General features: G+C 38.9%; 2 protein-coding genes across 3 annotated transcripts in view; one reads left to right on the top strand and one right to left on the bottom strand.

Annotated features, from left to right (window-relative positions):
- Positions 1-215: 215 nt before the first annotated feature.
- Positions 216-26,704, bottom strand: hadhb (hydroxyacyl-CoA dehydrogenase trifunctional multienzyme complex subunit beta). Of its 2 annotated transcripts, none has more exons than XM_072251402.1 (16): positions 26,607-26,704; positions 20,398-20,481; positions 15,458-15,499; positions 15,231-15,327; positions 14,359-14,403; positions 14,152-14,251; positions 10,565-10,652; positions 10,119-10,306; positions 9,039-9,219; positions 6,688-6,809; positions 4,467-4,546; positions 4,320-4,367; positions 4,155-4,242; positions 3,495-3,569; positions 2,642-2,806; positions 216-575 (listed from the first exon to the last, which is right to left on the bottom strand). In XM_072251402.1, exons 2-16 carry the CDS (start codon positions 20,462-20,464, stop codon positions 537-539), a joined length of 1,425 nt encoding a protein of 474 aa, XP_072107503.1. In that variant the 5' UTR covers positions 20,465-20,481; positions 26,607-26,704; the 3' UTR covers positions 216-536. The 2 variants fall into 2 exon arrangements, with proteins under 2 accessions (XP_072107503.1, XP_072107502.1); XM_072251401.1 differs by lacking the exon at positions 26,607-26,704 and adding an exon at positions 26,331-26,492.
- Positions 26,458-27,170, top strand: part of LOC140194038 (trifunctional enzyme subunit alpha, mitochondrial-like) — a 56,677-nt gene continuing 55,964 nt past the window's right edge. Inside the window, exon 1 of the mRNA XM_072251400.1 lies at positions 26,458-26,771. Coding sequence (XP_072107501.1) covers positions 26,696-26,771 — 76 coding nt within the window. The 5' untranslated portion in view covers positions 26,458-26,695. The remainder of the gene's footprint in view (positions 26,772-27,170) is intronic.

Genomic DNA, 27,170 nt, shown 5'->3' with positions numbered 1-27,170 from the left:
AGTAATTCCAACTCCCCCAGCAGAAAATTACCAATACTTTAACGTTCACATAACAATCGATAGTTTAGATTCACTCAGTGGCAAAAGTAGCAAACAGGAAGTCTCCTGTTGGTAATGAAGGATTGGTTTTCTTGCAGAAGTCACATCAGTGATGTGGTCATAATATATTTAAATAAATTATGTACTCCCACATAGGTGATTACAAGAAAATCAAATAATTCACAAAACATGGTTTATTAATGAGTAAGGCACAATTTGATATTAATGCATCTATCTCCATTCTTCTGCATATCCAATTTATTCTTTTTACAAATCACTAAGAAACTATATTCTTAGCTGGAAGACAGAATTAGGCTTATAATGTGCACTAAGAAAGTCATATACTAAAAGCTGGCCAGCTCCTTATTTGAGATACATATTCAACGGTTTAATTTTTTATTGTCAAATGTGGATGGTATTTTCAGATGAGCAGAATATTTTTGATCTTCATTTAACTTCCCGTTACACTGGATTGGTGCTGATTAGGAGAGCACATTTCATTTCTGGGGATAGGTTTCAACAATCATTCCATGACCCTGAGAACAGAAAATGCAAGTTAACAGGGAATCCTTGTAGTGAACACATATGACAAAGAAAAATAAATTGATAATTACATTTTCCAAAATAACTGATCACAACCCTGAAGTGTTGTGCATTTAGATACTCATATTATTAACAGGTTAAGTAAAACAAATAAATTGCTAAGTGAAAAATGTATACAAATATTTCTTACTATTTTGCTCTTCATTTGTAAAACATCTCAGGTTTAAAGTAATGAAATAACTAAATTTCATGCTTAGTTGAAAAACATTCAAGAAAAAGCAATAATTAAATCATTGGAGATGTTTAAAGCTCTACTCCCAAATACGATGTCTATTTAAATGCATACTCAAAAGAAAAACGTAGCTTAAAATAAGCCATTTTTGGAGGCAGAGATGTACCACCATGGTAACAGTATCGAAGCTGCTCCAATCTTAAAGACTATTACAAAGAATTCAAACACTTTAGTAGAGACCAACATCTTACCTTGCACTATGTGGTGAAATATTAACATTTGTAAAAAGGTATCAGAACACCTACGGTAAGTTACTTCTGGCCACAAATCCCTACAAAAGATTGAGTACTGCTGAGAGGATCATCAGGGTCTTTCTTCCACCTATCTAAGATATTTATCAGGAGCGCTACACACACAGGGCCCTTAGCATTTTGAGTGATCCCTCCCACTACACTATAGTTTGTTTTTTGTTCTACGAGTCTGTGGTAGCCAGTGCGATCATGTTTGCTGTTGTGTGCTGGGACAGCAGGCTGAGGGTAGCAGACACCAACAGAATCAACAAACTCATCCATAAGGCCAGTGATGTTGTGGGGATGGAACTGGACTCTCTCACGGTGGTGTCTGAAAAGAGGATGCTGTCCAAGTTGCATGCCATCTTGGACAATGTCTCCCATCCACTACATAATGTACTGGTTGGGCACAGGAGTACATTCAGCCAGAGACTCATTCCACCGAGATGCAACACAGAGTGTCATAGGAAGTCATTCCTGCCTGTGGCCATCAAACTTTACAACTCCTCCCTTGGAGGGTCAGACACCCTGAGCCAATAGGCTGGTCCTGGACTTATTTCCTGGCATAATTTACATATTACTATTTAACTATTTATGGTTTTATTATTATTTAATTATTTATGGTGCAACTGTAACGAAAACCAATTTCCCCCAGGATCAATAAAGTATGACTACTACTATGACTATGATTCTGTACAGTGAGAGCTCAGGGAAACCGGCATCAAATTCCCTGTATGTGTCCACATACTTGGCGATAATAAAGGATACTGATTCTGATTCCATTGATCCAACAATCTTTGACCTTCAACCATCAGGCAGGAGGTACTGTGGCATGCCATCAAGAACTGTTAGGATAGGAAACAGCTACCTTCCTCAGGCCTTAAGATGACTGAACTCCCTGCCATCACTCAGGTCTCATCACGTATGAAGCACCAGTAGTAATATACTGTTCACTCTATAGTCTGTGTCATAAATGCACCTAATTATTTGTTAATTCATTTGTGGTAATATCACTTTATGTGTTGTGTATATGAGTTATATATAGTGTGTTGTGCACCTCGGTCCAGAGGAACGTTGTTTCGTTTGGTGGTATACATATGGCTGAATAAAATAAACTTAAGGAATTTAAAAAAACAGAATTATGCAAATGCCTGAAATTTGATAAAGAATACTGGAAATACATAACTGTTCAGTAGCATTCATAAAGAGAAAATTAATTAACATTTCGTGTAAATAACCTGCCATCAGGTGCCAACTAACCTGAGGGTTTCCAACAATTGCTTCTAGTACATAATTCAATTGCAAATTACATAAAAAGAGATATGATTAACCTTCTAACCTGTTCTCATAGATCTGTTGCCATCATTTAATACTAGAAAGATTTAGGGCATACACTAAAATGAATTTTGTAATACTGTATAGGAAGAATTTAACAATGATATTGTAGAAACTGTTTCCTCAGTAATGGACTGCCGTACTACAATTTGCACTCTCAAACAGTAATTCTTTAATGTATCATAACAAATAAAAGAGATACCTGTCCTCCAGCAGCACAAGCAGCAACAAGTGCATATTGTCCACCTTCTGCAATCAGTCTGTGAGCAGCCGTTGTAACCAGGCGACATCCAGTGGCACCAAAAGGATGTCCCAGGGATAATGAACCACCCCAACAGTTAAATTTATCCATTTCAGGAACACCAACCTAGTTAGATTACAGAAGGTTTTCAAAGATTTTATAGATCAGATGCTACAAAAATATCTAGTTCATTAATCGTATTTCAACTGTGAACATTATGTTTTTCCATGCTGCTGAAGATCTATGAAATCTTAAAGAATAAAATTATGATTTCCACCCGATTTTGGTTTATAATTCAATTTCACTGCTTCCTATTCATCAAAACATCGAACCATCAGGGTGGGAATTCCCAATTTTTATAAACTTGGAGATATTTAACAGTAATTGAAGCAAATAAAATTTGAAACTTTGATAACATTCTGGAAGTAACATAGACCACACTGATTCCAACATTTTGTGGTCACATGGACAAAGGGTGTGCTTTCAAGTTCACAAGTGTCATGATTTGGAAACACACTTCACCCCTCTTGTGTAGGACTGATGGAATATTGCAGCGAAGGGCGATAAGATACTAAACCAAAGTTTTATCTGTCCCACAGGTATACAAAAAAAAATCCATAACACTATTTGAGGAGGAAATCTTAAATGTCCAGCCAAAAGTTAACCAACTCTGTAATGAGGCTAAATCTAAACTACCTTCTGAAATAGCCTAGTAAGCTATTCAGTTCAGAATCCAGCTGTTCCTGAGAATAACTAAATAATAAAGACTACACTACAATTTGCATAACTAAAAACAATTTTGGTTTAAACATACCTTAGTTTTTCTGCCCATATAGGTTTTTGCAAACCACTCTGAATCCATAGCTTTCATATTAGACAGGATCTGTGCCTATTTTAAGTAGAAAATGGTAATTACTATAGATCACACAAAACGCTAGGCAAATATTCATAATCAGTCTTGATACTACATTGGTAGAGTACTGACAATTGATATAATTTCTTGTCTGAGGAGTTCTGCAGCAATACTACAAATATAATCCACTATTTATATTTTCTGAAGTTTTCTCAAAACAAAAAAATTACTAACTTTGCAAGAAAATTAATATTAACTGGTTGCCATTACCATTCAAGTGAATTTTTAAGTATTCTGACAGACCTGCTATCTACTACAGTAAAACCCTACTAGCCCAAAGTATTTGCAAAAGAAAACTTTCACTTATTTATACCGTCTATGTACATTATTATTTTATGCTGGCTATACAAGAGGTTAGTTGAGAAACGAAAGTTATTTTTAAATATATCAATTCACCCCTACCCTATTTATACTTTTTTAAATATACCTACAATTATTGATAAGCATTCTGGCTACTGGATTTTGGGTAAAACTTTTCAATCAGCTATAACTAAAACTGCAATGAATGGACTCCTCTACATTACATTTTTACAGTTTCCTTTAATGAAGTAATGAACTTACTGCAAAAGCTTCATGAAACTCAAAGACATCAATATCATTAAGCGTTAATCCAGCTTTCTCCAAAACCTTAGGAGTTGCATATGTTGGCCTAGCATTAAAAGAAAATTGCATTATAGAAAGAAAACAGCCAAAAAATATGAAGTAATTGGAAATAATAATAATTACCCAAGCAGCAACTGGTCTTTTGGATCCTGTGAGACATATACAAAGTCCCTGAATGAAACAAAATAGTGCTATGTATTATTTCATCAATTAGCAAATTTCCACATTGATTCCCCCACCATTCAAGTAGAAAAGGAATAACATTTTTACCTTAGATAAGCCAGTGGTTTGTAGCCCATAGCCAGTGCTTTATCTTCAGACATTATTAACACAGCAGAAGCACCATCTGTCTGAAATTAAGACCATGAGAAAAGACTTATAGAACAAAAGAAACGTCGACTGTACCTCTTCCTAGAGATGCTGCCTGGCCTGCTGCATTCACCAGCAACTTTTATGTGTGTTGAAGGAATAAAATTGTTCTTTTCTCATCATGTTTAGAGATCATTTTTATTGAGTAAAATATAGTTTGCTCTCCTTAAATCTGCAATCTCATGCTGTAATTTTAAATATATCCTCTTTGGGGTTTAAACAATTATTTTGATTAATCCAAACTAAATCTGTCATGATCTTGTACATCTCTAACAAGTCTCAACTTTTTTGCTTCAAGAACCCCAGCTTCTTCATTCTAATCTTATAGCTGAAGTTCCTTATTCCTGGAACAATTGTTTACTGGTGCTATTATTTTACACAATTTAAACCTAACGGTAAGATCTGCCCTAAGGACATGTCCAAATCCTGGAACAGTATGTATTCCTTATAAGTTTTCAAAACTATACCAAGCAAAATAACTAAACAAGTACATCTCTGATTCTTGACTAACTGGAGCTTTTGAATTCCCAATAACTAAATAAATGTAATAAAATTAGAATTAAATAGAGAAGCCTCATCAGTAAACTTGGATTGGCAAATTCTCAAAGGCTGAGAGATGATACAAATGTTACGAAAATCTGTTAATCAAGTCTTGAACCATGAAACTGAAAAGAGCCAAGTTTTGAATATTGGATGGGGTTGGGATACAGAGAGAAAGAATTCAAAGCTAATCAATACAAATATAGATTCATTGTTTATGGGGAGGTGGAGAAAAAGTAGGAAGTCTGGAAAGCCCAGGTAAGTGGAGATCCTGATGAATTTAATGACTAGACCTCAAAGATGTTATGCTTCCCTTTTCCTTCCTTGCAGCTGGCTAAATTGATAGACTGGCCATTTTCTGAAATGGGGTATGAGAATAAGAGACAGCAGACTTATCCTGATCAGCAAGAAAACAAGTGTTTGACTTTGGTGACAAAGGAGACAGTAGCAATTGTGTTTGCCGGAGAACAATGCAACCTCAAGGAGTAATCAGACCTTCAGTGATGCATTGGGGAAAACTGCCCAAAAACATTTGGCAACTGACTAAGATTCACTTCCAGTTTTGCCAGCTATTCAAAGTTCACAGGAATTTGGCTTCCATGAAGAATCCATTCTATCTGGAACCACCACACTCACCAGCTAAATCCAAACCAATGTCGTCCAAATATAGCAATGATAAACTTGCTGGATTGAATAGATGGCTTTGGACACATGGACATTATCTTTTCATTTTTTAAGTTTTCTTTATCCTTTGATTGAGTAAGATGTAGACATATTGATTGAAGTTGATTAATTAATTTTTCAGTTATTATAGGTGATTGATATTGTCCTTTATTGTTTATTATTATGAACAATAAACCCATTAATTTGCTCAACAGTCATAAGAGATACCATCCCACAGGTTCAGGCTGTTAAAATAAGTTATTCAAGAAAAAAAGACAAATGAACTGAATTCAACATAAACCAATTATTCACCCATTATTCATATCCTGCTGATCAACAGGAGGTCCTATTTAAAATGCTTCTCTCCATTTTCAATGGCTTTGGCCTTCCTTAGACTTACAAGTGTATGCAATATCTTTCCTGCCATTCACAGATCTTGAATCATCCCTTCCTGATGCACATGCCTTTCTCAGACGCTAACCTCCAAAATTATCCTTTACTTCTTCAAGACCTACTGGAATGACCAAGCACTGTTTGATAATTCCAATTATGTCCTAGCACAGCATTAATCTTTGTTAATAACTGCCTATGACTATGACACTACAAAGACCTTGTGATGAGTTGCTCTATCAAAGACAAAGTAGAGCTGATAGCTCTTTTTAATGAAAACCAACATGAATGTGTGTGCAATCACAAACAAGAGAAAATCTGCAGATGCTGGTCCTGATGAAGGGTCTCGGCCTGAAACATTGACTGTACTCTTTACCTGGCCTGCTGAGCTCCTCCAGCATTTTGTGTTGTTTATGAATGTGTGTGTGTTAGTTTGCAAGAGTCAATCAAATAAAAAATACTATTTAAGTTTTGGCATTCCTCTTCCAACTTCTCAAATTAATAGTACTTCAACCTTGTAAGCAATTACCAGGAAAGAAGCATTGGCAGCAGTAATGGTTCCATGCGGTTTGATAAAGGCTGGCTTCAATTTAGCCAACTGTTCCATCGAGGATGGTCTAATTCCATTATCTTTGATGACGGTGTGATGGCCTGATTTAACACAAAATAAATAAATAATTTCAGGTTGCCTAGCCAGACAAGTCGTCTTCTCTCCTTTTTTTTTTAAACAGCAAACAGTGATTTGATTTGCTTAATATTTCTTTCTCCACAGATGCTGCCTTACCTGCAGAGTATTTTTAGCATTTTCCTGTTTTAGATTAGATCTAAGTGAATACATCAATTTATTTCAGTAAAGTGTCTGTTGGAATTTCATTTCCTTTATTTGCTCCAATAAAAATCCTTTGTACCGCAGTTGTGAAACAACCAGTCAAATGAGCAACAAAATCAGATTGGTGAGAGCACAGAGACTGGCTGCAAGACACTAAAATTTTACTGTTCTTACTTATGACCCCAGGAAGAAAACCTGTTTCGGTTAATCAGCTTATCTGAACAATTACTAACTCCTGAGTTTTCCTTTTTCCTTCTATTTTGAACAGTGCATCAAAAATCCATGGTAGTTTCAATCATATGAATAAGTCAAATTCCATTACCAATCTCTGCTGCTTTAAAATTTAATGAGTAAACTCAGTAAAATGTTATAGGTGTGGCTTCAAATTCACACTGAGTAAGGGGGAAAATGGTTAAGGTTTACAAGTCAGCACAAAATTTGTAAATTAAAAAAAGTGTAAATACATAACAGTTGTAAGAACACTGAGATAAATTTAAGCATGGACAAATTAACTTTAAAGATTATTATGCAAGATTGAGGATCAATGGCTATGCAGTGGAAAAAGCCATACAAATTTCTGGGTATAGTTTCATTAAGGCTCTGTATTATTGAAATAAGATTTCCTTACTACTGTTTTCAAATCCTCTCATATATAGAGCAAACTGCCTTTAGAGAAGAGTGACATAATAAAATAGAAATTGAGTCTGAAGGTGACTTGGTTTAATACCAGACCACAATATTAATCTAAACAGAATGTATTTCTTAAGATACCAGAAAAAATGAGCATGCTTGGTAAAAGTCATCAACATTGAAAAGCATGGGTGGTTGGGAGATCATATGTGGACAGACAATGTTTGGTATTTTTCAATAATGGCAATTGGATTGTACCTGTTTGTGCTATTATTTCAAGTACCATGTCATGAATGGTGTGAGCATTCAGACACAGCATCATTAATTCTAAACTTTTTAACATTTATCTTTGACCCATATTACTATTAGAATTTGCTTTCAGGCACCTATTTTGCTTATTTTCTTCCTGTAGTCAGTAAGAGGTCCTCCATGGTCAAGGATGACCATAGATGTTGCATTCCAGTTGTCTAAGTGGTTAGTAAAATATAGAGAGTAAACTGTTGCCCATCTAACAAGCTACCATTCTCCTCATAGCTAATAAATCCAAAGGAAAGTCAGAGACCTCTTTCATTTGGCACCAGCAGTGTCGCAGGAGTTGCAATCAGCGTTAAATTCAATGTAAGACTGCCTTAGGGACCCCAGCTCTAGATTTTACCTTGGGGTTTATTCCCGAAGCCTTCCCCACAAGTGCAAGGCACCGAAGATTCGAGATCAGAATTTTCCTTCCCTTAGATGAGATGCCAACCACAGCTGAGAAGCACCATCTACCCGAAATGACTGGTTTTAAGGTGCCAGTAACCAGCTTTTGCCCCTTCTTCTGTCAGCAGAAATGATTCTGCCAGGCTTAGTAGCTATGCTACACGAGGCCAGGGGCTGGACTTGGTTGTCAGAGGCTATTTGAGACACATGCCATTGAGAGATTTAATAGGTAGTGGGAGCTTATCCCCAGTATCAGCCCCCCCCCACCCACAGCTAAAACACCCTTAGGAACCTACGAAATTATCATTAAGACAAGCTAATTTAACAGCTCACCCCCTCCCCATAGCACTAACAAAGCTGCAAAATGTTTGCTCGCTCCAGACATGGCAGGAAAGGAGTGCTTGCCATGAATGGATAAAAGGATTAGAAAAAAAATCTGTTCCTATAATGTAAAATAATATGACTATGACAGCCTCCCTCATCTCTAGATGTTGAAAGTCATGATAGACCATTCTTAAACAGCTCTAATTTTAGTAATGATACTACTTGCAAAATGAAACAGGACTAAGAGAGGTTCTTAAATATACAGATTTCCCCTCTAAACTTCAGACTCCTTAAAGCAGTGCTTACGGAACAAATCCAAGGCTAAGTATTTTCAATTAGCAGAATTTTGTCATTTTTCAATTAAACAGCTCTTCATAAGTTTTCTACAAGATAACTACCTGGCACTTTGAATGGAATGACGTCTTTAAGAAGCTTCTCAGTTTCTGCTTTCTTGGCCAAAGAATGTGAACGCAAAGCAAATTCATCTTGTTCTTTTCGGGATACACCGAATGCTGCTGCAAGTCTGTCTGCAGAATGCCCCATCGTCTCATTGGTGGAGAATTCAGCTACCGCTGGAAGCTAGAGAAATTACATAAATTACTAAAATTATATTTTGGACTAAATTTCATAATTTCCATTGTTTACACCATTATGTTTGCTTGCTTTATAATTAGGATACTCCTTTCAAACAGTCTGACATCAATTTATAATCTGTACAGGAGCCTTAAGTAATTCTGAGCATATGTTGCACCACCATTTTCAATCACACAATATTCAGTTGGATTTTTACCAACAAATGCTTAATACAGAACTATTTATATTCTCAATGACTCTTGGTAAGTTTTGGACTTCAGTGCAAATGTTTGTGAGTGCACACCAGCTGGGTTCTTCAAGAAGTTCAGTAAGGAAGTTTAGCCAAAACTTAAAAAAGCCGTGAACTGTAAGACACATATTCAACTTTGCTATAGCTCAAAAATTAAATCCCAACTTTTTCAAAAACTGATTAAAAACACACAGGATACCACTGCTGAATACTTACGGAGCAAATGAATATATATAAAATATTGATAGTTTTCTACTTCAGTAAACACAGCGGCCTTGAGTACCTGCACATCTTATTAGTGTAAATCTGCCATTATAGAGGTGTGACAATATTTTAAATATTTTCAAGGGCTGGAAAAGCAAGAATCAGTTTGTGACATTTATTAACAATTGCAGCAACACAAAACGTATGATTGTGGCACTTGGTAGTTAGTGTAACACTTCTACAGTGCCAGTGTCCCAGTGTTTGCCTGCTCTCCCAGTGATCACACGGGTTTCCTCTTCCGTTTCAAAGATGTATGGGTTAGTAGGTTAATCGGTCACATCTGTGTAACTTGGTAGTGCAGACCGATTGGACTGGAAAGACTTGCTACCATGCTCTAAAATAAATAATTATATTCTTGCCCATACACTGTAAGAATACATTAGAGTAATACCTCAGGAACAAAATAGTCTGGGCGGATTTTTCCAAGCAGAGCCAATTTCTGTCCTATTGTCTTAGCTCTGGGAAGCGAAAGTAAGGCCTTCCTCATTTTCCTGCTGTGACGGATGGGAACATCAGACATCAGTTCTACACCACCTGCTATTACTGTATCACACTGACCGGAAGCAATCAGACCATAAGCTGTAATACAAGAGATGCATCATAAATAAACATCCTCAAAAAAAAGCAAAGAGAAATTCAATTCCAAAGATAAAAATTTAGAAATTTGGTCCTGAGCTAGTCTGACCAGACTACTCAAAAAAGAATGCACTAATTTATAAGTAATATTCCAAATTAGTTCAGTTTATGAACAGCAATTAACTCAAGCAACAGTTTGAATCCAAATACTGTGGCAGATACAAGTCTATAGACTAGAGGGATGCAATAATCTTGACCTACCTGTAGTCATTGCCTGATTTGAAGAAATACAAGCCATTGTTACAGTGTGGGCTGGAGTTCTTTCTGAAAACCCTGCTCCAAGTGCAGCCTGTTAAAATCATAGCAGCCGAGAGTATCAAACCACCAAGTAAAACAGCAGAGTTTTTGCATAACATAAAATACACACCGTACATTTATTCAGTTAATGAAAGAAAAATCCCTAACAACTTCCAATTGTTTGAGGAATTCTTCATATGAAGTAAAATATGTGATGCATTTGATTCATAAAATCTGGAACGTTAGACACTGTATTCAAAAATACAGAACAAATTGATCTTCAAGACATACTGTACTTCACCTAGAAAATCATGCTAAATTTGGCCATTAAGGTGTGCAGTTACCAAATGTCTCCACCAATTGTTGCAAAGTTGGGGGGGGGGCATGGGGGAGGACATAATCCTGTATGACGTGCTTTCCATTCCCATCCAATAATAAAGTTACAAAGTCAAAGAAATTCATTTGATCCTTTATTAAGCAACTAGCAAACCACTCTTGAAATAATAAAACTAATGAAACTAAAACTAGCGATACAACAAAATAAAGTCTTAGTGTAATAAACATACTTAACTTCCTTCAATGTAATTAAGCGATTTTAAGTGAAGTTAGGTGATGTTTAAGCGAAATTAAGTGGTCAACAAAAAAGATATCATTCCCTGCTGCATCTAACTCTAATTGACTCTAGACTGAACTAAAGACGAAGCATGAACACACAACCAAACTCTTCGCTTCTATCATGTCTCCACCCATGTGACTAACTACCATAACAATAAATGTACACCACAAAATACAATGCAGAGAGAACATAGATACATGGTTCCTACATATTTACTCTCGATAACAGTGATTCTTAGTCATTAGGAATATAGTGACTCAGACTGAGAAATACTGATTTCTGGAATGTAGAATTTTGGAACTAACCATATAACAATTACAGCACGGAAACAGGCCATCTCAGCCCTTCTGGTCCGAGCCGAACTCTTACTCTCACCTAGTCCCACCGACCTGCACTCGGCCCATAACCCTCCATTCCTTTCCTGTCCATATATCTATCCAACTTAACTTTAAATGACAACATCGAACCTGCCCCAACCACTTCTGCTGGAAACTCGTTCCACACAGCTACCACTCTCTGAGTAAAGAAGTTCCCCCTCATGTTACCCCTAAACTGTTGCCCTTTAACTCTCAACTCATGTCCTCTTGTTTGAATCTCCCCCATTGTCAATAGAAAAAGCCTATCCACATCAACTCTATCAATCCCCCTCATAATTTTAAACACCTCTATCAAGACCCCAGTCAACCTTCTACGCTACAAAGAAGAAAGACCTAAATTGTTCAACCTTTCTCTGTGACTTAGGAGATGAAACCCAGGCAACATTTTAGTAAATCTCCTCTGTACTCTCTTAATTTTATTGACATCTTTCCTATAATTCGGTGACCAGAACTGTACACAATACTCTAAATTTGGCCTTACCAATGCCTTATACAATTTCAACATTACATCCCAACTCATATACTCAATGCTCTGATTTATAAAGGCCAGCATACCAAAAGCTTTCTTCACCACCCTATGCACATGAGATTCCACCTTCAGGGAACTACGCACCATTATTCCTAGATCCCTCTGTTCTGCAGCATTCTTCAATGCCCTACCCTTTACCATGTATGTCCTATCTTGATTAGTCCTAGCAAAATGTAGCACCTCACATTTTTCAGCATTAAACTCCATTTGCCATCTTTCAGCCCACTCTTCTAACTGGCCTAAATCTCTCTGCAAGCTTTGAAAACCTACTTCATTATCCACAAAAACCTACTTCACTATCCACAAAAAACCTACTTCATTATCCACAAATGACAATGGAAATGTGGAAACTGAGGCAAACAATCAGCTTGATTTGATAAAATGCTGCCAGAGTACAAATGGTGACAGGTTCTACTGTTATTGATATTTTATGTCCTAACCTACTCAAAGCCAAATGACCAGTTCTCCCTACAAATAAGAGAAAATCTGCTGATGCTGGAAATCAGAACAACACACACAAATGCTGGTAGAACTGCTGTGTTTTTGGCCTGCAGCAGCATATTGTGTATAAAGAGTTCCTCCAGCAGTTTGTTCTTTGCTCCAGATTCTAACATGTCTCTTTTGTTTACAAATGAACATTTATTTCTTTAACCTACTCAATTTAATGTTTCTTCTATCTAATAGCAGTATGGATGCAATTTTGGGGAAAACATTTCTAATTTTGCTGTCCTGAAAACTACTGGTTAGTTATCTGTCCTTATCGTTTTTTGCTCACTTACTGTTTTGTACTCTTTCATTCCATATAATTTTTCCCCAACATTTCTTTCTGCTTGTGTGAAAACAACTACACAAACAGAAAGATGCAGCAAGATAAAGACACACCATTAACAATTTCAAAAAGTAGCCACCAATGTAACATTTTGTAATAAATCTCTAAAGCATGCACTTCTAAAAGTTTGTGCATACAACATTCACATCCTACTCCATGAGATTTTCAGATTTTGAAATAAATTACTTTGGTATAATACACCCTTCAAAACAAAGACTTTTTGCCATTCAAGTGCAAAATGTTTCCATTTTACAGATGGCCATTTTCCAAATTTGTACTTTGAGTGGAAAGTTCCATCAATTGATAGAATAAATAAAAATGTTCTTGCTTGAGTAAATGAACAAAGTGCACAGCCCATTGATCTGAAAGTCATATATTTCTTGTGCCTCAGACTGAAGATTCAAGTGCCTCATGGATCCAACCAGCTTCAGTTACTTCATCAGCAGAAGTCTTTGCTGAAATGTGATATAGAGGCTAGGCAACCCCCAACATTTCACTCTCTTTACTTCCCAAAGCTTTAAAAGGTCATACTAAGGTGTGATGAAATACCATTCAGATGAATGTGGTTCAATTACATTCAACAAGCTCAACACCATTCAAAATAAAGCAAATTGCTGAAGTGGCAACTTGGCTATCACACCAAAAATACAATGTCTTTATGAGGATGTCATAACTGCACCCTTTATCATCTACAAAATGCAACACAGCAATTCACCAAGATTTCTTTCCACACCACTATCAAAATCTGGTGCAATAGAAAACTTCTATTTCCAAATTTTTCTCCAATTCATAGACTATATTGTGTTGAAAAAAACCCTCACCATTCTGTCATCATTTCTGGTTCCATTTAGAGGAATTTCCTACCCAATAATACAATGTTCACAATGTTTTAACATAACGTTGACCAAGGCAACATTAAGAAGTCAAAATGGAATCATTTATATTGCCAAACAGGATTTGTTAACTCATTTAAAATACAACACTTCTGATAATACAGTAATCCATTAGTATTGCTTTGATGCAGCAATTTGAATTCCGGATTGATTTACAGAAATAACTGTGGACAATAAACCAAAGAAAATATTCATTATGCAAAATCTTTAAAGGTTTTAAAGATGTCCAAGGCAAAACAATAAGATGAGTTATATCAGGAGCAGAATATTAAAAATAAAAATCTTCAAATATAGAACTCCCACATACCTCTCGAGCAACATTACTTGTTTTGACCTCCTGAATAACAGTACCAAATGTAATATAGTCAACATCTGGTTTTGGGACATTGGTTCTTCTCAGTAGTCCCCTATATAAATAAAAATGCTATTAGTTTCCAAAAGAAACTCTTAATAATCTGAAGTACAATACTATAAAGTACAAACAATAATTTCAAAGCTTAGTCTTCTCACTTACTTTAGTGCTGCCCTGGCTAAATCATGAGTCATCAATTCTGCATACCTATAAGACATGATGTATCAACATATAACTGGTTTTATACGTACAATCATATAAAACTTTCCTTGTGGTAACAAGAGTTAGCATTGTACTGAAACATTCAAAATTTGAAAATCATTTTTATTCAAATTTCCAGTGAATCACAAGAGATACTAAGCAAATAAAAAATGTATATTTCTGTAACATGCTTAATGAATGTAATCTGACAAATTTATTTACCATTAACAGAACATTAACATTTACATTATTTCTGTTAAACTAAAAATGTTCCATTTAAAATAGCAGATGTGACTTGACATCTTTCAACTCAAAACTGTATTCAAGCAATGAAAATTGGAGAACTATTAGGAAAACAACATGAGAACTCAAAGTTTAAAAGTGCCTGTGACTGCAGTATTTGCTAGTTCACAACACAGTATGAAAAGCATATGCTGCAATTATGTGCAATGTGTAATGCAATGAACATCTGTACGATAAAGCCATTTATTAGTCTTTCAAACACTGTCATTTATCCATCACGTACAAGAAAATAATTTCTGAATTATTTTCCTTCTATAAATACTTTTCAACCACTATCCTATAGGCAGAATCAAAATATATTACTCAGGTTGCCCTGGTTAAACATACATTGAACAATTACAAAATATTTACAAACAAGGAGTATAAGTTGTTGGGATATGTCAGATTAAATCACCATTTCTAGGAGAGAAGCAGCAAAGAGGAAAATGGAAAAATAATGGAAATTCCACAAATGATACATTTCTTGCTTCAACAAATACAAGTATCCGTAAACATAGTATGCAGATTCAAACACCAAGTTTAATACCTACGTGGTACCAGCCACCAAGAATGGAATTCGAACACCTTCAACCAGAACAACATTTCTCAACCCTGGTTTTGCTAGAGTTTTCTTGGTGCTTGATTTCACTGTTGGAAATAATTTTAAAACAATAATAAACTTATATCTTGAAATCTCAATGAGATGAATTTAAGCATTGAGGGAAGTTAGTACTAGATCCATGTCAAATATTAGAAAGCAAATAGAAAGACACTGTACCTTGAGATTGAGTAGAAGAAACAGAGCTCAATAAACGCAAATCTGGTAAAGGAAAGGTGACAGCAATTATCAGATCCCACTTGGCTCATCATAGATATATAAAAAGATTAATTGCATAAAGCATTTTTAGCACTTTTAAATCATCAGGCAATTGACTTCACAAGCACTTAAAACTATTGAATTGATTTAATGAGAATACACCAATATTTTTGACTTCTGCAGGCCTTTCCTTTCTTGAAATAAATTAATTTTAATCGTCGAGAAATGATAATATTGCCCAGTCTGATTTTGTAGTGATTTTCTGCAACCGTATATGTGGCATCATAAAGACACTTTTCTAATGGAAACATTAAAAAAAAGCAAATACTTGATATTCAATAGGATTAAATCTCAATTTTCTTCCTAACTGCAATAAATATGAACTAATGGAAATCTGCTATTGCCTATGTCAGAAACATTTGTTCTCTTTATACTCATCCACGAAGGACAAGGAACCTGCTGTACTCCTGCCCCTACAATATAGATAATTATTCGATGGAATAAGGTAGAATAGACCTGCAATTCTCCTTCTGTGGAAAGCGGCCAGTGAGTGAGTGGGCCAGTGAAGGAGTGGAGCTTTGAGGCTTTGACTTGAGAGGCTTCGATGAGAAGAGGTGGAGGACAAGCTTGCTCGCAGTTAGTCTTTACAATGCCTCCTGAGACGGTGATGTGCCTCTCATGTGAGATGTGGCAGTCTTGGGGGAACGCCCCTCTCCCGCAGAGTCACATCTGCCAGAAGTGCATATGGCTGGGCGATCTGGAAGACCATGTAAGAAATCTGGAGCAGCAGCTGGATGACCTTCGACTCATAAAGGAGAATGAGGCAGTCATAGATGAGAGCTACAGGGAGGTAGTCACACCTAGGCTGTCCGAAGCAGGTCGTTGGGTGACAGTCAGGGGGGGAAAGCGAAGGTGAGCAGACAGGTAGTGCAGAGCACCCTTGTACCCATTCCCCTGAATAATAAGTTTACCGTCCTGGATACTGTTGGTGGGGACAACCGATCAGGTGTGAGCCACAGTGGCAGGGCCTCCAGCACCGAGTCTGACCAGGTGGTGCAGAAGGGTGGGACGGAGAAGAGGAGAACTGTCGTCATTGGAGACTCTATAGTCAGGGGAGCAGACAGGGGATTTTGTGGACGTGAGAAGGACATCCGCATGGTTTGTTGCCTCCCAGGTGCCAGGATCCGGGATGTCTCTGACCGGGTACACGACATCCTGGTACAAGAGGGAAAGCAACCAGAAGTCGTGATACATGTTGGGACCAACGACATAGGCAGGAAGAGGGATGAGGTCCTGAAGTGTGAGTTTCGGGAACTAGGCAGAAGGCTGAAGAACAGGAACTCAAGGGTGGCGTTCTCAGGATTGCTGCCAGTGCTACATGACAGTGATGGTAAGAATTGGAGGAGATGGCAGTTGAATGCGTGGCTGAGGAGTTGGTGCAGGGAACAGGGTTTTAGATTTTTGGATCATTGGGATCTCTTCTGGGGAAGGTGGGACCTGTACAGATTGGATGGGTTGCACCTGAACTCGAGGGGGAGCAATATCCTTGCAGGTAGGTTTGCTAGCGTGGTTCCGGAGGGTTTAAACTAATTTGCAAGGGGGATGGGACCCAGAGCAATACAGCAGTAAAAGAAGTGCATGGAGTAAAGCCAGATCTAACATATAGGGAGGCTTTGAGGAAAGAGAAGCAGAATAAACGGTGTAAAGACAGTAAGGTAGAAGGGCTGAAATGTGTGCACCCCAATGCAAGAAGCATCAGGAACAAAGGTGATGAATTGAGAGCTTGGATACATACATGGAATTATGATGTAGTGGCCATTACAGAGACTTGGCTGGCACCAGGGCAGGAATGGATTCTCAATATTCCTGGATTTCAGTGCTTTAAAAGGGATAGAGAGGGCGGAAAAAGGGGAGGAGGGGTGCCATTACTGGTCATGTATACTATTACAGCTACAGAAAGGGTGGGTAAAGTAGCAGTATCCTCTTTTGAGTCAGTATGGGTGGAAGTCAGGAACAGGAAGGGAGCAGTTACTCTATTGGGGGTAGCAGTAGAGATACAGAGGAGCAGATTGGGAGGCAGATTTTGGAAAGGTGCAAAAATAACGGGGTTGTTATCATGGGTGACTTTAACTTCCCTAATATTGATTGGCACCTGATTAGTTCCAAGGGTTTTGATGGAGCAGAGTTTGTTAAGTGTATCCAGGACGGATTCCTGTCATAGTATGTGGACAGGCCGACTAGGGGGAATGCCATACTAGATCTAGTACTAGGTAATGAACCAGGCCAGGGTGAGCATCTGGGGGACAGTGACCACCGCTCCCTGGCCTTTAGCATTATCATGGAAAAGGATAGAATCAGAGAGGACAGGAACATTTTTAATTGGGGAAGGGCAAATTATGACACTATAAGGCTAGAACTTGCAGGTGTGAATTGGGATGATGCTTTTGCAGGGAAATGTACTATGGACATGTGGTCTATATTTAGAGACCTCTTGCAGGATGTTAGGGATAAATTTGTTCCGGTGAGGAAGATAAAGAATGGTAGGGTGAAGGAACCATGGGTGACATGTGAGGTGGAAAATCTAGTCAGGTGGAAGAAGGCAGCATACATAAGGTTCAGGAAGCAAGGATCAGATGGGTCTATTGAGGAATATAGGGAAGCAAGAAAGGAGCTTAAGAAGGGGCTGAGAAGAGCAAGAAGGGGGCATGAGAAGGCGTTGGTGAGTAGGGTAAAGGAAATCCCCAAGGAATTCTTCAATTATGTGAAGAAAAAAAGGATGACAGGAGTGAAGGTAGGACCAATTAGAGATAAAGGTGGGAAGATGTGCCTGGAGGCTGTGGAAGTGAGTGAGGTCTCAATGAATACTTCTCTTCAGTATTCCACCAATAAGAGGGAACTTGATGATGGTGAGGACAATATGAGTGAAGTTGATGTTCTGGAGCATGTTGACATTAAGGGAGAGGTGGTGTTGGAGTTGTTAAAATACATTAGGATGGATAAGCCCTGGGGCCGGACGGTATATTCCCCAGGCTGCTCCACGAGGCGAGGGAAGAGATTGCTGAGCCTCTGGCTAGGATCTTTATGTCCTCGTTGTCCACAGGAATTGTACCGGAGGATTGGAGGGAGGCGAATGTCGTCCCCTTCTTCAAAAATGGTAGTAGGGATAGTCCGGGTAATTATAGACCAGTGAGCCTTACGTCTGTGGTCGGAAAGCTGCTGGAAAAGATTCTTAGAGATAGGATCTCTGGGCATTTAGAGAATCATGGCCTGATCAGCGACAGTCAGCATGGCTTTATGAAGGGCAGGTCGTGTCTAACAAGCCTGATAAGAGTTCTTTGAGGTGGTGACCAGGCATATAGATGAGGGTAGTGCAGTGGATGTGATCTATATGGATTTTAGTAAGGCATTTGACAAGGTTCCACACGGTAGGCTTATTCAGAAAGTCAGAAGGCATGGGATCCAGGGAAGTTTGGCCAGGTGGATTCAGAATTGGCTTGCCTGCAGAAGGCAGAGGGTCGTGGTGGAGGGAGTACATTCAGATTGGAGGATTGTGACTAGTGGTGTCCCACAAGGATATGTTCTGGGACATCTACTTTTCGTGATTTTTATTAACGACCTGGATGTGGGGGTAGAAGGGAGGGTTGGCAAGTTTGCAGACAACACAAAGGTTGGTGGTGTTGTAGATAGTGTAGAGGATTGTCAAAGATTGCAGAGAGACATTGATAGGATGCAGAAGTGGCAGATGGAGTTCAACCCGGAGAAGTGTGAGGTGGTACACTTTGGAAGGACAAACTCCAAGGCAGAGTACAAAGTAAATGGCAGGATACTTGGTACTGTGGAGGAGCAGAGGGATCTGGGGGTACATGTCCACAGATCCCTGAAAGTTGCCTCACAGGTGGATGGGGTAGTTAAGAAAGCTTATGGGGTGTTAGCTTTCATAAGTCGAGGGATAGAGTTTAAGAGTCGCGATGTAATGATGCAGCTCTATAAAACTCTGGTTAGGCCACACTTGGAGTACTGTGTCCAGTTCTGGTCGCCTCACTATCGGAAGGACGGGGAAGCATTGGAAAGGGTACAGAGAAGATTTACCAGGATGCTGCCTGGTTTAGAGAGTATGCATTATGATCAGAGATTAAGGGAGTTAGGGCTTTACTCTTTGGAGAGAAGGAGGATGAGAGGAGACATGATAGAGGTGTACAAGATAATAAGAGGAATAGATAGAGTGGATAGCCAGCGCCTCTTCCCCAGGGCACCACTGCTCAATACAAGAGGACATGGCTTTAAGGTAAGGGGTGGGAAGTTCAAGGGGGATATTAGAGGAAGGTTTTTTACTCAGAGTGGTTGGTGCGTGGAATGCACTGCCTGAGTCAGTGGTGGAGGCAGATACACTAGTGAAGTTTAAGAGACTACTAGAAAGGTAGATGGAGGAATTTAAGGTGGGGGCTTATATGGGAGGCTGGGTTTGAGGGTCGGCACAATATTGTGGGCCAAAGGGCCTGTACTGTGCTGTACTATTCTATGTTCTTTAGGATCATGTCCTGTCAGAGTCAATTCGATAGTAAATAAAAATCAATGGCTCATCCTCTATCAAAATTATTAAAATTGTGATATTGTACAGTGTATATTGATTAAACTTCATTCTGTTTTGTATGAAATGAAGCTGTTATTTATGTATGTAATTTTCTTTCATAATTAAATTCAGAAAACAAATATGTGCCACGTTAGGTGTATAGGGAACTTTTCACTAATTAATGTGGAGAAGCCTAACTGATTGCCTGAAAAAAGTAACAGTATAATCAGAGTACCACCAAAAACTGAGTGGCAAGAAGTAGAGTAGCAATGCAACAAATGTCCATTGGATGAAAATAAATATTTCAAACTGATATTACGCACATACTTACTTAATTTTGCAGCCCATTTCACATTGGTGGGTACAATTCTAAACGTGTGCATCAACATGGAAGCCATGACTTATAAATTAATTTCTGTAGAAATAAAGTTCAATGTTGTAAGAACTGCTCATCAGTATGCCACAGAACATTAATTCCCCACTGCCAAATCTGTAGCTATATTTTCAAGCAAATTTCTGTAGACAAAAGCAAAATGCTGCTGTTGTTGGAAATGTGCTATAAAATAGGGAAAGAAAAACTAACTTAACATTTCTATAATTAGAAATATTAACTTCATTTTTTCCTGTTTGTATTTAATATATATGTATATATAAAAAATGACTAATGAAAACTGAGATGCCTTCAACTTTTTTTTAAAACTGATATTATTCTTCTGAACATCATTGCATATTTTTTCTTTGATACATAGAATGTCATTACCAAAATTAATACTTAAGAATAAGAATCCAGTTTAATATCACTGACATACTGAATGCCATGAAATTTATTGATCTGTGGAAGCAGTACAGTGCAATATATAAAAATATAAATTACAATAAGGAAGATATACAAAAAAAATTAAATAAGTAGTGCACTGGTAAAGAGAGTAAAAATAATGAGGAGGTGTTCATGGGTTGATTCATTGTCCATTAATAAATCTAACGGCAGAGGGATAGAAGCTGTTTATAAACTGTCTTCAGGCTCCAGGACCTTTCTGATGGTAGTAATAAGTAATGTTCTGGGTGATGACGGTCCTTAGTGATTGATGCCACCTTTTTCAGGGATCACCTTTTGAATATGTCCTCAATGCTGGGGAGGCTAGTTAGTGCCCATGATGAAGCTGACTGAGTTTGGAACCGTCTACAGCCTTTTCCCAATCCTGTGTAATGGCCCCTCTATACCAGATAGTGATGCAGCCAGTTAGAATGCGAGTCACAGTACATCTGTAGGAATTTGCTTGAGTCTTTGGTGACATATCTTCCTAATTGCAGCAATACCTTGGGCACAGGATGGATCTTCAGAGAACTTGAAAATGCTCACCCTTTCCATTACTGACTCCCCAAAGAGGACTGGTGTGCGTTCCCTCAAATTCCCCTTCCTGAAGTCCACAATCAATTCCTTGGTCTCACTGACATCGAGTACAAGGTTGTGGTTGCACCATCACTCAACCAGCCATCTCACTCCTGTATGCCTGCTAGTCACCATCTGAGATTCTGCCAACAGTTTGGCAAAAGTCTTGCCGTACATCTTCTAAAAGCTTGCTCAGTATTCAAATTGGCATTTTTAAATTCATTTGCACCAATTTCTTTAAAACATGCTAAATCATCAAATAAATAAAGCTAATGCAAATTTTAAGGAAAAGCTAAGTTGTATATAGATGAGCAGCAGCATCAAAAGAGTATTTTCCTTCAAAATGTGTACAGGTGTCCCCCACTTTTCGAACATTCGCTTTACGAAACCTCACTGTTACTAAAGACCAACATTAGTTCCCTGTTTTCACTTTCAGAAGGTGTTTTCACGGTTAGTTAAAAAAAAAAATCGGTGCGCGATAAAAAATCAGCACGCGCCCCGAGCAGCCGCTCTCCCCGGGAACAGCATTCTAGCCAGCATTGCTTAAACACATGCCTGTGAGCAACCGTTTGCAAAATGAGTTCTATGGTATCGGAAAAGCCTAAAAGAGCTCTAAGGCTGTTACACTTAGCGTAAAACTAGACATAATTAAGCGTTTCGATCGTGGTGAACGAAGTAAGGACAAAGTGAGTTTGGCTTGTGGAAGCTGACGAACATGATGTTGAAGAGGTTTTGGCATCCCATGACCAAGAACTGATAGATGAAGAGCTGATGCAATTGGAAAAAGAAAGGATAACAATCGAAACCGAATGCAGTAGCGAACTGAACGTGAAGCAACTGCGTGAGATTTTCGCTGCAATGATAAAGTACGACTTTAATCTTGAAAGGGTACATAGGTTTAGGAGATATTTTCAAGATGGTTTGAGTCCTTACAAAGAACTGTATGATAGAAAAATGCATGAGGCTCAGCAGTCAAGCAAGCCTTCCACATCAGCCAGAGCAGACGACGCACCTCGACCTTCGACATCGAGGTAGGCAGTCATAGGAGAAGATGAGCTGCCTGCTTTAATGGAAACAGACGACGAGATGATGCCCCAGTGTCCCACCACCCCAACACCCAGCCGCGGACAGATACCGATTCGTGGAGAATGCAGCGGTAGCCAGGAGGCACACAGCACATCTTTAAGAAAAAAACTGAAATAAACATACTAATTAATTAGGTGCCGCCCGACACATAATTGTCGGCCCAGATCAGAGACGACGCAATCGGAAATCGGCACTGATCTGGGCCGACAATTATGTGCCGGGCAGCACCTAATTAAACAGCATGTTTATTTTGGCTTTTTTCTTAAAGATGTGTTGGGTGCCTCCTGGCTACCGCTGCATTCCTGCATGCTTCGCGGCAATGTATCGGTCGGCAGCCTGGAGGGAGGGGGCCACTGCACCACCCAAACTGCGACGACTCAGTCTAACACACCATCATCAGTGTGCTCGGCGCTGAACCAATTCTGGTAAGTGATACTACACTGTATATACATTATTTCTACTTCATATAAGCTGCGCATTTTTATGTGTTATTTGGTATGATTTGGCAGCTTCATAGCTTAAAGGTTACTGGAGAGCACTTGCGCCGTGTTTTTGCCAACAGCGCTTGGGTGAGATTTTCTGTCGACGGCGCTTGTGTGAGATTTTCGCTACGGAGAACAGTGCAGTAATGATTGTGGAAAAGTATTTCTATTTTAACTATTTTATATAGGCTGTGCATTTATCATATCATTTCTGCTTTTACTATATGTTACTGTTATTTTAGGTTTTATGTGTTATTTGGCATGATTTGGTAGGTTATTTTCGGGTCTGCGAACGCTCACAAAATTTTCCCATATAAATAAATGGTAATCGCTTCTTCGCTTTACGACATTTCAGCTTACGAACTGTTTCATAGGAACGCTCTGCCTTCGGATGGCGGGGGAAACCTGTATCTCCATTTGTTAGTATGACCAGTACCGGTATACACAAGACAAAATCCTGAAGTCATATGAAGTATGATACTTAACCACAATATGAAACTTGTTTAATAAACACAAATCAATTCCATAAATTTATATTCTTAACTGGGTAGAAGGCAAAACAGAACAAAGTGGTCTCAGATATTATCAAGCAGCACAGCAGTGGTAAGGTCACATCTTTGTTACTATTAATAAAGACAAAGTCTTATTTTTTTATATTCTGGCTTTTCGCCTGACCGCATTTTATTTCTGTACAGAGGAGGGGAACTTGGGGGTTGATGATCATGCTGCCATTCTTTTCTTTCCTGGTTTTGTAGCTATGTGGTGAAGAATTTCAGAGTTGTGTACTTTGATAATAAATGAACCTTTGAACCTTTTTTCAATTATTATAGACTACAATTATGCAATATTGCATGTATATTGCAGTAACCAAAGCAAAAAGTATGCAAGTTGAGCACTCCTTATCCAAAAACCTCCAAAATCCAAATGTTATATTGAATGCTGTCATAACGTCACAAACAGATATTTCAACAAGGAACTGGGAAGGTTCCCAAACAAAGAGGAGGTCTCTGTGCATGAGAAAGTTTTGAGAAGTGACCTCACATACGTAATGAACAGAAGCTAATGAATATTAGAAAAACACTGCCTAAAGCAAAAAATGAAGATCTCGATGTATTGAAAGCGCGGATTCATCAGCATGGAGTGAACATGTGCCACTTCACGGTCTGCTATCATGACAAAAGCAAAGATCTGTCATGACAAACTGAAAATTTAAGGTAATTGTGAATATTCAGCAGTCTGGTTGCAGAATTTTAAGAAAAGACAAGGCATTAACTTTTTAAACATTTGTGATAAAGCATCTGATGTTCATGAAGCAACAGAGAAATTCATTGAGTTTGCTAAGATTGTTACTGATGAAAATCTAACATGCTAAATATCTGCATCTGTATATATGTGTGATGAACAAGTGTTAGATGATGATTGCTTACTAGTAACACATAAACACAGAGTCAAGAATGAAGGCGATGCCAAACAGCTACTGACTGTCCACCTGGGTGGCCGAGGTAGTGATAACATCTACCATTCAGGGCCCCAAACAGTCCTCCAAGATGAGGCGACACTTCACCTGTGAGTCTGTTAGGTCATCTACTGTATCCAGTACACTTAGTGTGGCCTCCTGTTTATTGGTGAGACCCCACAGAGATTGGGAGATCGCTTTACTGAGCACCCATGCTCCGTCCACCAGAAAAAGCCGGATCTCCCTGTGGCCGCCCCTTTTAATTCCACTTACCATTCCCATTCTGTCAGTCCATGGCCTCCTCTACCATTGCGATGAGGCCACACTCAGGTTGGCAGTTTGGGTAGCCTCCAAACTGATGGCAAGAACATCAATTTCTCAAACTCCCAGTAATGCTCCCCCCTTCACCATTCCCCATTCACTTTTTCCTCTCTCATCTTAACTCTTTACCTGCCCCTTTTCTTTCTTCTATGGCCTTCTGTCCTCTCCTATCAGATTCCTCCTTCTCCAGCCCTTTATCTCTTTCACCAATCAACTTCCCAGCTCTTTACTTCACCCCTCCTGCTCTAGGTCTCACCTATCATCTTGTGTTTCTTCCTCTCCTCCCCCACTTTCTAACTCTGATCCTCATCTTTTTTTTCTCCAGTCCTGATGAGGATCTTACCCAAAACATTGACTACACACTTTTCCATAGATGCTGCCTGGCCTGCTGAGTTCATCCAGCATTTTGTGTGGCTTGCTTGGATTTCCAGCATCTGCAGATTTTCTCTTGTTGGTGATAACATCTTTCTTATGGTTCAATCTATACATTATTGTTCCATGCACAAAATTATTTAAAATATTATATAAAACTACCTTTGGGATATATGTATAAGCTTGGGTCACATCCCCGAGGTATCTCATTATAAATGCAAATATTCCAAAACTCAAAACATTTCCAACCCCAAGCATTTCAGATATGGAGTGCTCAACCTGTAGTTTCAACTTTTTCAGAGTTATGGCATTATAAAGTTTAGCCTACTCTCGTGGAACAGTGTGTAAGAATGTACTATATCACTCTAAATTGTATAGTTAGAAATAACGAAGTTGACCATCACACACTTAAAATTCAAACACGACAAATAATAAAAACTACAAAGACGTATTAGTTGCATGGGCAATGAAGTCAAGATTGTAAGGGTGAAATCCGAAATGACATATCGTAAGTATCAACGGGACCATTTACATGAAGAGATTTACACCTTTTACACTTTATCAATAAGTTACTTTAAAATCAGCGCAAGTGAAAACAAAATTACTACATTGCAAAGAGTTGCGAGAAGAGTTTACAAAATGAGTTGACAGAATAGTCAACATTGAGAATTAACTCTGTCACGGCCGGGAAGACACAGGGCCTGATATGACAACGAATCCAATTCCCCCGAAATTATTGGCGATGACTGGGGCGAGGGACAGGGCCGAGCACCGGACACTCTGGTCGTGGACAATCATGCCCCAAGCGAAATCCATCCCATAACTTGCTCCCTCCCCCGCCACCGGACACACACCACCCCTCTCCCCTCCAGCCTCACAACTATGAAGCCAAATTCAAAAATTATCCGTAGTAAAGTCTCAACTAAACCAAGTGAAGCAACAGCATCGTCATCCGTTTTATAATACATTTCCAGCAATGATCTCTCCACAAAAAAAAACCCCATCTGCCGAGCATGTTCAGTATTTTCTCTTTTAATGTCAGACATCCAACATCTTCGCCAGCCAAGCCCAAGACTCTCCACAGGCTCCGCTTCACAAATATAAGATGGCCTCGCCCACTGCCAGCTGAGCAAGGTTATCAGCTCCCGGCCCCTCACCTCTGCTTCTCCGACTCGGCTCCGGCCTCTCGTTGCCGCGCTCCTCCCTATCCGACCCCTCGATTCTCCGATCCCGCAGTGCTCCGTTCTCGCTTCAATCTCCGGCTTCCTGGACCCGAACCGTAGTACTCTCCCCTAACAACCAGCGTAGGTCCCCTCCCAGCCTAACCTCAAAGCCCGCCCATTATTGTATTTTGCCCTCCCCCCGCACAAAAACATTTTAAAGCGGTAGAGGAAATAGAGAGTAAAATATTCAAGATTAAATGCGATTCTGACCTATTAGACCCACTGCGGGTATTTCTGCTCAGGCGAGCCCGAGATTTCCCTTAGGCCGTTGCACAGGGCGGAGCCGGGTCAAGCAGAAGATGGCGGCGGTGGCACGGACGGTGGCGTTGCCACTACGGCTCCGGCTTTTAGCCGGGAGGCGGCTGCGCTTTTCAGGTACACACGGTTTAAGATATAATTTCATTTATGGAAGGAATTCAAGTTTTTATTTCCTTCGTTACGGCCGACTGTCTGAGAATAGATGCCTAAATTTAGCGACAGTTTGTGTTGATGCAGTGCGTCTCACAGCTACTAAAACTGGACATAAATGCCACGACATTTTGATAACTTTATGCTACGGAATTTCACTATCTCATCTCTGGTCATTAGACCAGCTTTTCGACCTTATAAGTCAAAAGAAAAATTCTTCCAGCATTATTCGTTACTTTCTCCTGGAGACAAGTTTATAGAGATCTGATACTTCGACCGACTGACTGACACACACACACACACACACACACACACACACACACACACACACACACACACACACTTCTGTGTTCGAGACGTATGTTG

This window comes from Mobula birostris, chromosome 2 (genome assembly GCF_030028105.1).
Source record: "Mobula birostris isolate sMobBir1 chromosome 2, sMobBir1.hap1, whole genome shotgun sequence".
Taxonomy (NCBI): domain Eukaryota; kingdom Metazoa; phylum Chordata; class Chondrichthyes; order Myliobatiformes; family Myliobatidae; genus Mobula; species Mobula birostris.
The sequence above is the reverse complement of the archived record's forward strand: the minus strand, read 5'-3'. Positions and strand labels throughout refer to the sequence as shown.

Coding starts and splice junctions, on each gene's coding strand:
- hadhb (XM_072251402.1), bottom strand. CDS start 20,464: ATGGCTTCCATGTTGATGCACACGTTTAGAATTGTACCCACCAATGTG. Junction 10,653..14,151: donor CAAGTAATGTTGCTCGAGAG/GTATGTGGGAGT, acceptor TGATTTTAACAG/GCTGCACTTGGAGCAGGGTT. Junction 3,570..4,154: donor AGTTTCATGAAGCTTTTGCA/GTAAGTTCATTA, acceptor TACTTAAAATAG/GCACAGATCCTGTCTAATAT.